This window comes from Neophocaena asiaeorientalis, unplaced genomic scaffold (genome assembly GCF_003031525.2).
Source record: "Neophocaena asiaeorientalis asiaeorientalis breed wild unplaced genomic scaffold, Neophocaena_asiaeorientalis_V1.1 scaffold540, whole genome shotgun sequence".
Taxonomy (NCBI): Eukaryota; Metazoa; Chordata; class Mammalia; order Artiodactyla; family Phocoenidae; genus Neophocaena; species Neophocaena asiaeorientalis.
Genome location: NW_020172141.1, coordinates 4,519,857 through 4,532,908, shown reverse-complemented (window position 1 = coordinate 4,532,908; position 13,052 = coordinate 4,519,857). Strand labels below are relative to the sequence as shown.

At 38.8% G+C, this 13,052-nt stretch overlaps 1 protein-coding gene across 1 annotated transcript in view; it reads right to left on the bottom strand.

The window, feature by feature from the left end:
• ULK2 (unc-51 like autophagy activating kinase 2) overlaps positions 1-12,915 on the bottom strand; it is a 65,328-nt gene extending 52,413 nt beyond the window's left edge. Inside the window, exons 1-5 of the mRNA XM_024752708.1 lie at positions 12,910-12,915; positions 12,418-12,510; positions 11,228-11,269; positions 2,864-2,896; positions 2,532-2,568 (exon numbers count right to left, since the gene is read on the bottom strand). Coding sequence (XP_024608476.1) covers positions 2,532-2,568; positions 2,864-2,896; positions 11,228-11,269; positions 12,418-12,510; positions 12,910-12,915 — 211 coding nt within the window. The remainder of the gene's footprint in view (positions 1-2,531; positions 2,569-2,863; positions 2,897-11,227; positions 11,270-12,417; positions 12,511-12,909) is intronic.
• Between the last annotated feature and the right edge of the window lie 137 nt (positions 12,916-13,052).

Here is a 13,052-nt window from a genome sequence, read left to right as displayed (position 1 = left end):
GGGGGGAAAGGATGGTACACAGTTTCTTCCATTTCATTCATTTACATTTTCATTCTAGGGCTTAGAAAAATTTTGCTACTTTAAATGACTACAGCTGCTTAGAACCAGTATCACTGCCCCATGACATACTATTGTATAGACTTAGGGTTTATCTGATTCAGAGTCCAAATTCTAACACTGTTCCTGTGGGGAAAAATTAATGACCTAGTTTAGGCTGCTTCTGGGCACAAACGACAGTAAAAAATTCACATATTTCTATGAACACAGGATGCCTACTCTCAACACAATCCCATAAATTGAAATTCTCACGTTACAAGTTTAACATTTTAAAGGCACAGCTATCATGAAAACTCTCAGATGAATGAACTCTTGAGCAGTTCGCCCTAGCAGGGCAGGCTCAGCTGTGGCTGCCACACTGAAGATATCTGCTAGAATTAAAGTACAACTTACCAAGTCTTATTTAAAACTTGCAATTGATAGAATTTGTTTTCTATCTTTTGATAGAAAAGGGACTTTATTTATCAAAGCAAATAAAAGGACTAAATAGCTGTCTTGTGATTTAGCGGCATTAGACCATCCAGACCTCTGACCGCCGGATCTTCCAGACCAGTGCTCTCCAACAGAAATATAATGTGAGTCACATACGTACCTTCAAATTTTCTAGTAGCCACATTTTCAAACATGAAAAGAAACTGGTGGACTTACATATATTTAATCTAATACTTCCAAAATATTATAATTTCAACCTATAATCAATATAAAAAACTTAAGATATACTCATTCTCTTTTCCTATGAAGTGTTCAAAATCCAACGTGTGTTTTATATCACAGCACATCTCAATTCAGACTAGCCACATTTCAAGAGCTCAACAGTCCCACGTGGTCCATGGTACCATATTGAAGAGTAGACAATTCTTTAATTCTAGACAATTCCTTAAGGACGAAATTTAGTTTACATGTCTCTTCAATTGGCAGCTAGAGACCAGGGAGAGGTTAAATAATGACCAAAATCGCATAGTGATTAAGTTATATGAACAACAGAACTACTGCAAACCAGCCTGCCTGCCTGACTGCAGCATTCTGGTAAGCTCTTTACTCTTGGGTCTCCTGTTCTAGCACTATTGCTCTGGAATATCCAATGCAGAGTTCAACATCACAGACAAAAGTGCTGTCGAAGCTGACGAATCTGCTACAGCAGCATCAGCACCTATGTCAGTCCAACAGGATTTCTGTGAAAGAAGGACACTGATATGCCAACGAGGGCTCTAAACGGCTAAGGTGCCCCTCAACCTGACCCCAGGGAAAGGAGCTTTCATCAGGATCACTAAGCAGTCAAAGAGTTCAAGATTCACAGGTGGACCAGAAGGTAGAGGCAAGGTGTCTTCTAGCTCCAACTCCTCTCCGCCCGCAGTGAAGAAAGTGCCTGTCTCTGCACGGTATCCACTAGGAAATGACATTTTGAAAAATCTTTTCATCAAACTGAGAATTTCTTAAAAAAGAATCTCAGGGAAATACAAAAACACACATGGACTAAACTCCTGAGTGCAGGATAATGGCCCTCTCTAAGCGGGAGGGACCGGAGTAGGATCACAGAAGGGCCTACAGGAGCTTCAGCTGTATTTAGAAGGAGTAATCCTTATGTTCTTTACATTATTTCTACATGGCTTTCCAAACCTCAGCAATATATTCTAAAGATTTTTAAAATCTCATTTTCAATTGCACTCCTCGTTTACTTGAACATTTGAAATATGTTGTTTCTCTTCTGTAAACTGTCCACACCCTTTGTGCGTGCATTTACTGATGTCTTAGTGTTTTCACAATCAACTGCCATGGCCTGTCTCTAGGCTGAGTGACGAACCTCTCCCTTTTTGCCTACTCCCCGTGTATCTTTAAGGGGAGGGAAAGTAGGTGCTGGCCTCACCTAACGTCGTTTTAAAAAGCACTTTTGAGGGACACAATTTGATTTGAGCACTTACTGTCCTACATGAATACACTTTAGATACTAGCAACATCCAGTACTAAAATCTTATCCCTGGGCCACAAAATATCTTACCTCTGGGCCACATAATAATTTCAAGGTTACACTTAATCCCTTATAACATTTTAAAAAATTTACGAGCAACATTCACATTAATAAACACATTCTTGGATACATTCTTCCATTCTGGCTTGCTTTGTTTTGTTTTGTTTCTGTGAAGTAAATGAAATGGACTTAAGGTTCACTGACACCAGCCCACTAGCATCTTTTGAAGAGAAATTCTGTTGGTTTTTCTCTCTTGGGGAGAGGCCCTACCTCTCAAACTGTCCGAGAGAGGCACACATAAACAAGTACTTATACACAAGCAAAGTTTAGGAGCAAAACCACAACAAATGACGGTCAGTCAGCAAAGTGACCACAATTACACATACACAAATATTTACTGAATGTTTCTATACAAGTACAGAAAACAGGGGTAGCATATTTCAGAAGTAAACGAAGACTAAACAGACTACATTACTACACTGAACACTGACAAAGTAAAAAAAATTACCTTGCAAATAATCTGCCAGGTCTCCACCATTGCAATACTGATATATAAAAGAAAAAGTAATTAAAATAAGACACTGCTTCAAGCTTAATTCAATTCATTATCAGTTAACTTTAATTAAAAATACATTTGTATATAATATAAATCTAGTCTCACAAATTATAAGAATTATAGAATCAACATTTAAAAATTTTATATTCCTTATAAAATAGAATCTAAATCACTGAATCAACTTTATTAATCCAAATTTTCAAATAACCTACCATCAGTTTTAAAGTACCTATTAATCAAAAGAAATTTGAAATAAATTAAACAGAAACCTGTATACTACCTACCTCCATCACCAGAAAGACAGAGTTGGGTAATTCCTGAAAGTAAACATATTAAATATGGTTTAGATTAGAGAAAAAATTAAGCACAAATTTTAAAAATAATGACAGTTAATAAAAAAAGTACATGTGTCCGTTTTAAACAAGTAAAATGAACTCACAAAATCCATTCGTAAGTGAAATTTAAAATCCCCAAAACAATGACATAGCACCTCAGCTTCAATGACACTAATGTAGTCATCAAAAAGTTCAATTCTATTCATGGAAAGAACTAAAGAAAGATTCATCTTTTGGAAGAAAGATTCATCTTTTGGTTATGGTTATGGTAAATTTACCGCTTGTGGAAAAAAGGAAGGATTCTCTGGTCCTCAAGGAAGCACTTCCACTTTGAAAAGTTTACGATTTGGAGCAATGACTTGATAAATCCTCCCTAGCAACACTAAATGCACAATCTGAGTTCTGGAATACATGATCCAGGATGCTTAGTTCTTTGTTTTTCTGTATATTTGAAGGCAATCACATTACTTGGGAATTGCTGGCAAAGGGAAGACATTTTATCACATGAGAAATCATTAAACGTAACTTTCAACAAAATTTTCTTCTTCTCAAGTATAAAATACAAAAATCTGATCTCAAACCAGTGTTGTTTAATCACGTAGGAGCACCATACCCTAGCTACTGCAGAGGAAAGAGAGCGAGGGACTCCTAAGGGGAGGCTAAGGAGACACAAAGAACTTCTGTTCCTTCAATATGACAAAGACACATTCCCTTCTTGGTTTTCACAATTTTGGGGGTACACATAACCACTTAGTTTCCCCAAACATTCACTCACTCATTCAATAAATAAGGCAGAAATACTTTAACATCTTTGACTTCTCGGGCAGACCTTCTTTGGAAGGTCTTTGAAGCATTGCTTCAAAGGAAGCATTGCTTCCTTTGAAGCAATGAAAATCTCCACAGATTCAATCATTCTCTCCAACATCCCCCTTGCGTAAAGGCCCGTCCTTTACATGAAGCACCGGAGTAACCTGCAGCAGGAGGAGCTGCAAGAGCCAGGAAGAGTCAGCAAAGGAAGGAGAAAAAAACGTTCATTTTTTAGCAAAACCAATCAAGCCATCTATACACAAATCAAAACTGAAACGGTACTGGAGCCCAGGGAACCAAGAAATGCTTGTAGGGTCAGAAAGGCTGAGAAGTGAGGCCAGCATACCTGTGAGCCAGACCACAACAAGGGTTTTCCAAAGCTGAATATATATTTACCCTCCCTTCTAATATTAAGACATCCACATCCTCAACTACTCCCCAGAACTTCCACCAACAAAACTAAACATAATGAATTTCATTTTATCATTTCCCTACTCAAAGTCCTTATTAACTTGATAAAAAAAAAAAACCTATTCTCTAAAAAGAAGGGGAAAAAAGGATATCATTATGAACAACTCAGTGCCAGTATGCCAAAATTTGCATGAAACGAATACACTGAAAAACAATTTGAGGGGCCTTCCCTGGTGGCGCAGTGGTTGGGAGTCCGCCTGCGGATGCAGGGGACACGGGTTCGTGCCCTGGTCCGGGAAGATCCCACATGCCGCGGAGCGGCTGGGCCCGTGAGCCATGGCCGCTGAGCCTGCGCATCTGGAGCCTGTGCTCCGCAACGGGAGAGGCCACAACAGTGAGAGGCCTGCGTACCGCAAAAAACAAACAAACAAACAAAAAAAACAATTTGAGGAAAAACGCAACTTACTAAAACTGACAAGAAGTAGAAAATTTGAAAAGGTATGTATCTGTTAAAGAAACTGAATTATAATTTGAAACCTTTCCACAAAGAAATTCTCCTTAAGTTTCAGTACAGTCCCAATCAAAATCGACGGAGGTTTTGTGCATGTGTGGAAGTTGACAAGTTGATTCCAAAATGTATGTGGAAATGCAAAAGGCAAAGAATAACTAAATATCATGCAGAAAAAGAAAAATAAAAGTTGGAGGATTTATACTACTAGATATCAAGTATGATACTAGATATCATAAAACTATACTGAAAAGACAGTGAGGTAAAGGCTAAGGGGACAGAAGAGAGTCTAGAAACAAGCCCCCACATGCAAGCTCGCAATGCAGAGATGACAGTACAGAAGGGAAGGATGTCGGTTCAGCAACAGATCAACTGGCTCCCCTTTGTAAAAGTAAATGAATTGTGACCCCTACCTCACGCCACATACAAACTCATTTCCAGGTAGATTATAGAGCTAAATGTGCCAGATAAAACAATAAAGACTCTGGGGAAAAACAAAGAACATCCTCATGACCCTAGGGTGGGCAAAGTTTTCTTAAATATGACACAAAAGCACTAAATACAAAAGGAAGAAACAATACACTGGACTACATTAAAATTAAGAATTTCTACTCACCAAAACAAACGGTTAAGATAGCAAAAAGGCAAGTCAGAGTGGGTAAGTCATTCACAACACCCATATCTGTCAAAACGACTCATACCCACAATATATAAAGAACTAACAAATTAATAACAAAAAGACAACCCAATAGAAAAACAAGCTTCTACAGGAATTTCAAAAAGATATTTAAATGACTAATAAACTTACAAAAGGTACTCAAATCAGGAATCATCAGGAAAACGCTGATCACAATCATAAGAAGACACCTCAGCACCTGGACGGCTAACACTGCCGAGTGCTGGCAAGGATGTGGCGTGACAAACTGACAAAACGTGGTGGGAGTGTAAGCCAATACGCTGGCAGTATAAGCTAGGCCTGTGCATAGCCTATGATCCAGAAATTCCTCTTCTATAATGAAGTCTCTGTAAAAACCCAAAAGGACAGGCTTCCAAGAGCTTCCAGGATGGTGAACATGATGAAATCTGGTGAGAGTGGCCCACTCAGGGTGGATACCTTGCCCTAAGCATCTCTTCCATTTGGCTGTTCCTGTGTTACATCCTTTTATAATAAACCAGTAATCTGGTAAGTTTTCTCTGAGTTTCGTGAGCCACTCTAGCAAATTAATGGAACCCAAGGAAGGGGCAGGGAGCAGACCAGAGGGCTGGGAAAACCACTTCAACACAAACGACAAAGAGCTGCCAACTCTGATTCCCTCTTCTTCACCTCATACAGTACTCAAGCCCTATCAACCCGGCCTTCTAGACATTGCATCAATCTGTCCAGGCCTCCCCGTTTCCACTGGTGCCTTCACCCACCCAAACACCTGCAGCATGGTGGCCCCAGAGCCACCCGTGCCCACTCTCCACAGAGTAGCCAGTGTTTTACACACTTTAAGAAACTTGTATGCCTATTAATTTATAATGGAGAATATGTCTCTCTCTAACCATAATGATTAGGTCTAATACTCTCTCTCTATATACTCCCTAACTGGCATAAAAATACCTGGAATGATAATTCATAATCAGAAGATTGCCCAAGGATTACAGAAAGAAAGAAAGCAAAAGTAGGTTTTCCCCTTTCCCCAAAAGAAGAAAATTGCTTTTTTTCTTGATTATAAAAAAAGTAAAAAAAAAAAAAAAAAAAAAAAAAAAAAAAAAAAAAGTATGTGCTTATTGCAAAAACTTAAGATACATAAAATCTGAAGGAAGAAAGTTAAAAAATCACCTTAATCTCACCATTTGAAAGAAGCGCTATTAATATCGTAGTGGTCTTGCTTTCATGCATCTATAATACCTGTACACATATTCACACCCAAAGGAAGCATGTACATGCTAGGTTTTTTAAATTTTAATATCCTTCCATATCTTTCTGCTACTCATACAATCATAAGTTAAACATACACATACTTTACTTTGAAAAAAACGGGATATCATATATAGATGTCTGAACCTTGCTTTCCTCACTCAATAATACACCAAAGAAATCCCTCCGGGTCAACTACATACAGACAACTCTTTTTCATAAGTGTGTTATATGTCATAGTGTGACTATATCACCATTTATTAAGCTATTCCCTTGCTAAGGAACATCACTTGTTTCTAGTTCGGGCCATTATAAGCAAAGCTATATTGGTTCTTGGACATACATCCTAATTCTCAAGCTTTTATGGCTCTGGGATAGATGCCCAGGAATCTGGGTTGCTTAGTAAAAGGGTGTGTATTTCTAATGATGACAGATATTTCTCCACATTGAAAGATTTTTTAACTACCTATTATATACAAGACACTATTCCAGGTCCTGAGGATACAGCAGAAAGCCAACAGAGTTAAATGCCCTGTTCTCCCCAGTCTTCAATTCTAAGAAGGGAGGGTCAGGCGCAAGACAACACGGAAGAAATATGTAAGCAGAGCACGTTAGAGGTGATAGGTGCTTGGGAGGAGGGGAGACCGCGCTGGGGAGGGACTGCAGTTTTATTTAGGTGGCTAAAGAAAGCGTCCCTGAAAGCACAGCGCTTGAAGAAGGACCTAAAGGAGGCTGGGGCGTGCCTGTACAGGCTACAGACACGGAGACTGTCCTGTGCATACAGTCTCCCTGTAGGGGACACGGCGCTCCAGGAACCACAAGGAAGCCTGAGTGGATGGAACACAAGCAGCGAAGCACAGAGCAGGGGAGCCAGAGCCAGGGGCAACGGGGTTGGGCTTTCACTCACAGGAATGGGGTCCGCACAGAGGAGGGACACGCCCTACCTGCACTACGGGGGGGAGGGCTCTGACCGCAGTGTCGGGACTATTCTTCAGGGCATGGGGGCAAGGTGTCGCCAGACAGCATCCCCAAAACATTCTAGCAGTTCACATTTGTGCCAGTGACACGGGAGAATAGCTTACACCTCCCCCTAACCCCACCAGTAAGAATTACTGCACTTTTTAATTTTGCCCACCAGAAGGCGGAGAAGTGACATCTGTTACCTTAATTTACATTTCCCTACTTGTTCATGAATATCATGCATTTCTTAGCCATTTTTATTTCTCTTACAAGAACCAACAATTTGTATCCTTTGCTCACTTCCTCTTTGGGTTGTCTTTTCCTTAATTTGTGAGGTTTATGCATTTTAGGTGTCAGCCCGTCACCTTTCAGGTTGTACAAATTTTCTCAAACTGCCATTCGTCAACTGCACGTTTTTGCATTTTACTGTGGTATAGATTTAAGTGTACAAAGACTTGTGACACATGTATACACCCACATAACTACGCTTCCAGTCAAAATACAGAACATTTCCATCAGCCCAGAAAGTTCCCACATACCCCTTTTCTGTCCATCCCTGATACCAAGTAGCAACCTCTGATCTGCTTTCCCCAATTTCTATCACCCTAGCTGAGTCCCGTCTCCTCTTGAAACTCACAAAAACAGAATCACACAATAGCTGTATATAGCTGGCTTCTTTTTCTCAACATAATGTTTGAGATTCATATGTTATGGCAACTATCAAGTTTGTTCCTTTTTATGGCTGTCAATTTGTTCACAATATTATTTGCTATGAAATAATTTTTAAAAAATTTTGTATGTCCCTACCACTTTTATGGCTTCTGAGCTTATCCTGATTTAAAATACCTTTCTAGCTCTTAGATTACATATTTAAGCCTTTAATTCATCTCAAAGTTGTTTTGGAAAATGATGAAAATAGACACCTAATTTCATTTTGTCTCAGTTTGCCAGCACCACCTATGAAATGCATCTTTTTCTCACTATACTAAAAATTACCAAGAGGTGGATGTTTATCCAGATCACTGACATTCACGCAGGGAAGTATTCCCAACTAACAATATTTATCTCATGCCCAGAATGCTCAAAGATATGCATCTTCTGAAAAACAGACATGATATCACCCTGCAAATGGTTCTGCACTGTCCTCAAACTAGAGATCCACCCCGTGTGGCCTCTCCACCCTCTCCTGCATCACTCAGCACTACTCCTACCTACCTCCCGTCTGTACTCCCACCACATCCCTTCTTCCAGGTCCTCATGCTAGCTCGTCCCTCCTGCCAGCTCCTCCCAGAGGCCGCATCTGCGTGTGGGAAGCTGACCTGTTCTCCCCGCCCCCACTGGAGCCCAGCCTCCTCCCACTTGATTATAGATTCATATATCTATTTAGAAAACTCTAAAATAAATATAACAAACAGTGGTTGTCTCTGGGAAGTGCCATATCTTTTCCAATTTATTTGTGTTGACAATGTTGGAATATTTTAACTGTGGGCATATATTACTTTTGTAATTAGGGAAAATGTGTTTCTTTTTAAGTGTCATCCAAACTGAAACCCGATCACTACAAACAATGTCAGAAGTTCTCAATCCATCGAAGTGCACACAAACTTGAGGTGGACCTCCACAAGAGATGGCCAGTGAGAATGGTGCCAACACCCTGTACCCCTTGATGAACAGTCGGAATCCAGGAGGCAAATCCAAACTGTTTACTTGACAGCCAAATGCTGAAGGCTAGATTCATTCGACTAATAGTTCCTAAGTTTATTTTTACAAATTAGTTCCAGGAGTACACAATGCACAAAACAGTAAACATTCTCATGCAGTCACCTTGACATTCCCAACTGTTCCTTAGTTCTGGTTTCTGAGCACATGTTCTCCCTGACGCTACCTCATTGTGCAGCCAAAACCAGTACTTTTAAATATTTCTCATTCTGATAGAAAAAATCCAACTACACTCTCTACCCTGAAAGCAAGACCTACTCTGAAATTGACAGGGTTTTCTGCACTTCTCAAAAGATGGGAAATTAAGAGTTAATGTTATTTAACAATTTTTGTAGGAGGCGCTGACTTGTACCACGTGGTGCCCTCTATCTACAGAGACTAAAACAACTACACAAACAGCTCTGAGGAGAACCGACATTTCAATACGGGCTGTGACATCGGATCAGTTGTACTTTAAACTTTTTTCCCCTGTCTTTCTAGGCTGCTTTGAAATTTCTCAAATGAAGGAGTAAATTACACCTATTTAAATAGGTAATAAACTATACCCACAGCACGCACATATTCTGTGCGTGGAGTTTAAACTGCAACATTTTTGGAGAACAATCACACACTGCCATCAAAAACTTTAAAACTGTTCATGCTATTTTTCCTAGTAATTCCAATTCTAGAAATTCAACTTACAAGAAATAATTGGGTATCTTCAGAAGGTATGTATTCTCCTCGTAGCATTTTTTTTTACAATGGGAAAAACCTTAACATCTTATAACATGGGTTTAGCTAAATATAAATACTCTGTAGTATGATATGACATGAAAAACGACATACAGAGAGCAGTCCGCTAAAATTAAAGGACACTAAGAGCAAGGACTTCGTTCTACTCACGGCTTTGCTCCTTTGTTCCTTGCACTTACAAACGCCTGGCCACCGTAGCCCCTCAAACCTCACGCGTGCTCATCAGTATCAGACCCCTGGGGCTCTCACTGGGTGCATACCACTGGCCAAGTGTGATTCCAGTATTCAGGGATTTATAAAACACAATATGGCCCCTAAATATAAGCCAACTACTTGCTCTGATGCTCCACCCAAAAAACAGGAATTTTCTCCAAAGTTGGCCTTTTAAAAAGGATTTCCAAGGGTAATTTTGACTATATAGAAATGCTGCCTTAGAAGGTAACTTCTGAGGACTTCCCTGGTGGCGCAGTGGTTAGGAATCCGCCTGCCAGTGCAGGGGGACACGGGTTTGAGCCCTTGTCCGGGAAGATCCCACATGCCGCAGAGCAACTGAGCCCGCGAGCCACAACTACTGAAGCCCACACACCTAGAGCCCGCGAGCCACAAGAGAAGCCACCGCAATGAGAAGCCCGCGCGCCATGATGAAGAGTAGCCCCTGCTCACCGCAACTAGAGAAAACACGAGCACAGCAACGGAGACACAACACAGCCACAAATAAAAATAAATAAAATAAATAAATTTATTAAAAGAAAAAAAAAAGAAAGTAACTTCGGAACCCAGCCTTCCCACCTCCACATACAATGCAACTCTACTGTATGCCATGGCAATAATCCCAGACAAATCTAGATGAATATGCAGAGTTTCTTTATTTTTACTCCACGTGTTGTCTAATATCTCCACCATTAGCAAATGTTGCTTTTGCAATAAGAAAAAAGCTCTACCTGATTTTTTTAATAGATCAAAATAGTCCTTTCTACATTTATCACAGAGATGCTAGATCTGGACTTGACCTAAGACAACAGTACTCCTATAGTATACTATCTGTCAGTAAGTTTACTCATGCAGCCCATTATTTATTTTATCCTTCTGCCCTATGCTATTGCAAACAAATTCTTAATTAATAAACACATAGCTCAAGCTATATATCTTTTCAACAAGAATGAGGCAATTTTCTATTTCTGTTAAGATTCACTTACATTTGTATGAAATCGAAAAAAAATTTAAGTTCTTTATTAACATACAAATATTTCTTTAAAAATCCAAAATAAGGTACCTGAACATCATAGAGCGCTACAATGTTTTCATGCTGAAGTTCCTGTTAAGAAAATCGAGAATTCAAAATATTTGTATTTATTCTAATAATTATAATATTTCAATACACAAATAAAACTAAGTATACACACACACATATATATCCATTTATACTACTTCTAGTATACCATACTTCTGTTACTAGATTAGAACAGTCTACTGAAGAATAAAAACAAATGTGCCTGATCGAACTTTACTTGGGGCCTAAATATTTTTTTACTGTCCTAATTTTTTAGACTCTTAACAAGGTGAGTACTCTCATTTACAAAATAAAGGTCAGAGTTAGCATGACCACATACTTTCTGCTAGTCTTTCAGATTTAATATAGAATTTCTAACAAGAAAGGCATAAAATTCCAAAGTGCTTTTAAAAAGCACCATTTGCCTAAAAGAACACGAAGTATACTTCAACAAGCTATAATTCTTACCAAAGAGCTGTCCAGAGAATAGTAGTTCTGAGGAATGTTAGATGAAGGTTCCGTGTTTATATTACTTTGGGAAACACTGGGTTAAACACACCTAAATTGGTCTCTTCATTGTATAATTTTTTTCGACTTTCTTTAATGAGTCAAGTGCTTTGTCACTCTCCAAGAAGTATTTAGTAAACAGGATTTTCCACACTTATTTGACCACAGACTCTTTTTTTCCCTCAAAGCATCCCACTTGGATAACAGTGCTTGTGAGTGATCTAAAAAGACCACTTTAAATAAATAAATAAAAATAAAAAGACCACTTCCAAGGAAAGTAACTTTGTTCAATTTATAAGGAAGAAAGATTCCAACTGCCCAGATTTCTCCCCCCCACCACCAAAAAAATTAACTATAACATGAAAGGAATCAGCAGAAGAGATAAATAATGTGTAAGAGGGATCTGCCTCTTCTCAAACAATAAGGCAATAACTAAGGGAAAGAAATGATGAGAAGCTAAAAGCAGTTTTCATCTAATCCCTCTAAGCACTGGCCAAGAGCCACAAACATCTATTCTTAAAAACAGCTTCCCAGTACTCAATGTTTCAAAAAATTGAGCATGCAAAAAATGAGAGCAACAGGTGAACATTCTCAAACTTGGGGCCAACTACCAAAATTGCAAAGGATGTCATCATGTATCCATCTAAGTTTTAATCTAGTATGAAATATCACATAAAGAAACATACCTTTAAGATTTTAATTTCCTTCCCAAGCAGTATTTGTGATTTTGACAAGTTCTTTTTATTAATACTTTTAATAGCTACCTCCCAATCAGTTTTCTGGAAAGAAAAAACACTGTTACTCCTGCAAATTATTCCACAGAAACAATGCAACAGCAAAAAAAAAAAAAAAATCTATAAGCATAAAGATGTTTTTAGCAAATTCATGTAACAGGACTGAGGAGAAAAATAGAAAAGAACCCGAATCTCTAACAGAAAAATGATTTTATAAATTAAAGGTGTAGCAAGCTAATGTCCTACAAGATAGCCAGTAAAAATAAATATGAAGACCACGTAGTAACAAGCATTAAGTGAAAAAAGGACACAGTTTATTTACAACTATTTAAAAGTTATGGAGAATAACCTCGGAGGTGGTACAGTTAACTGAAAACAGGATTTGACAGCTAGGAAGGATTAAACGTGTTTTCGCTATTTTTTTTCCCTTGAGTTTTAAGTTACTCTCATGATAAAGTCAGTAGTATTTATTACTTTATCGGCTAAGCAACCAGGCCATCCCTTTGGACCTGCCCCTTGCCCCAAGCCTTCTAGGATTATTTCCACTCCCGAGGTGCCTTTCCAAATTCTTTAGATCCTAAAACCCG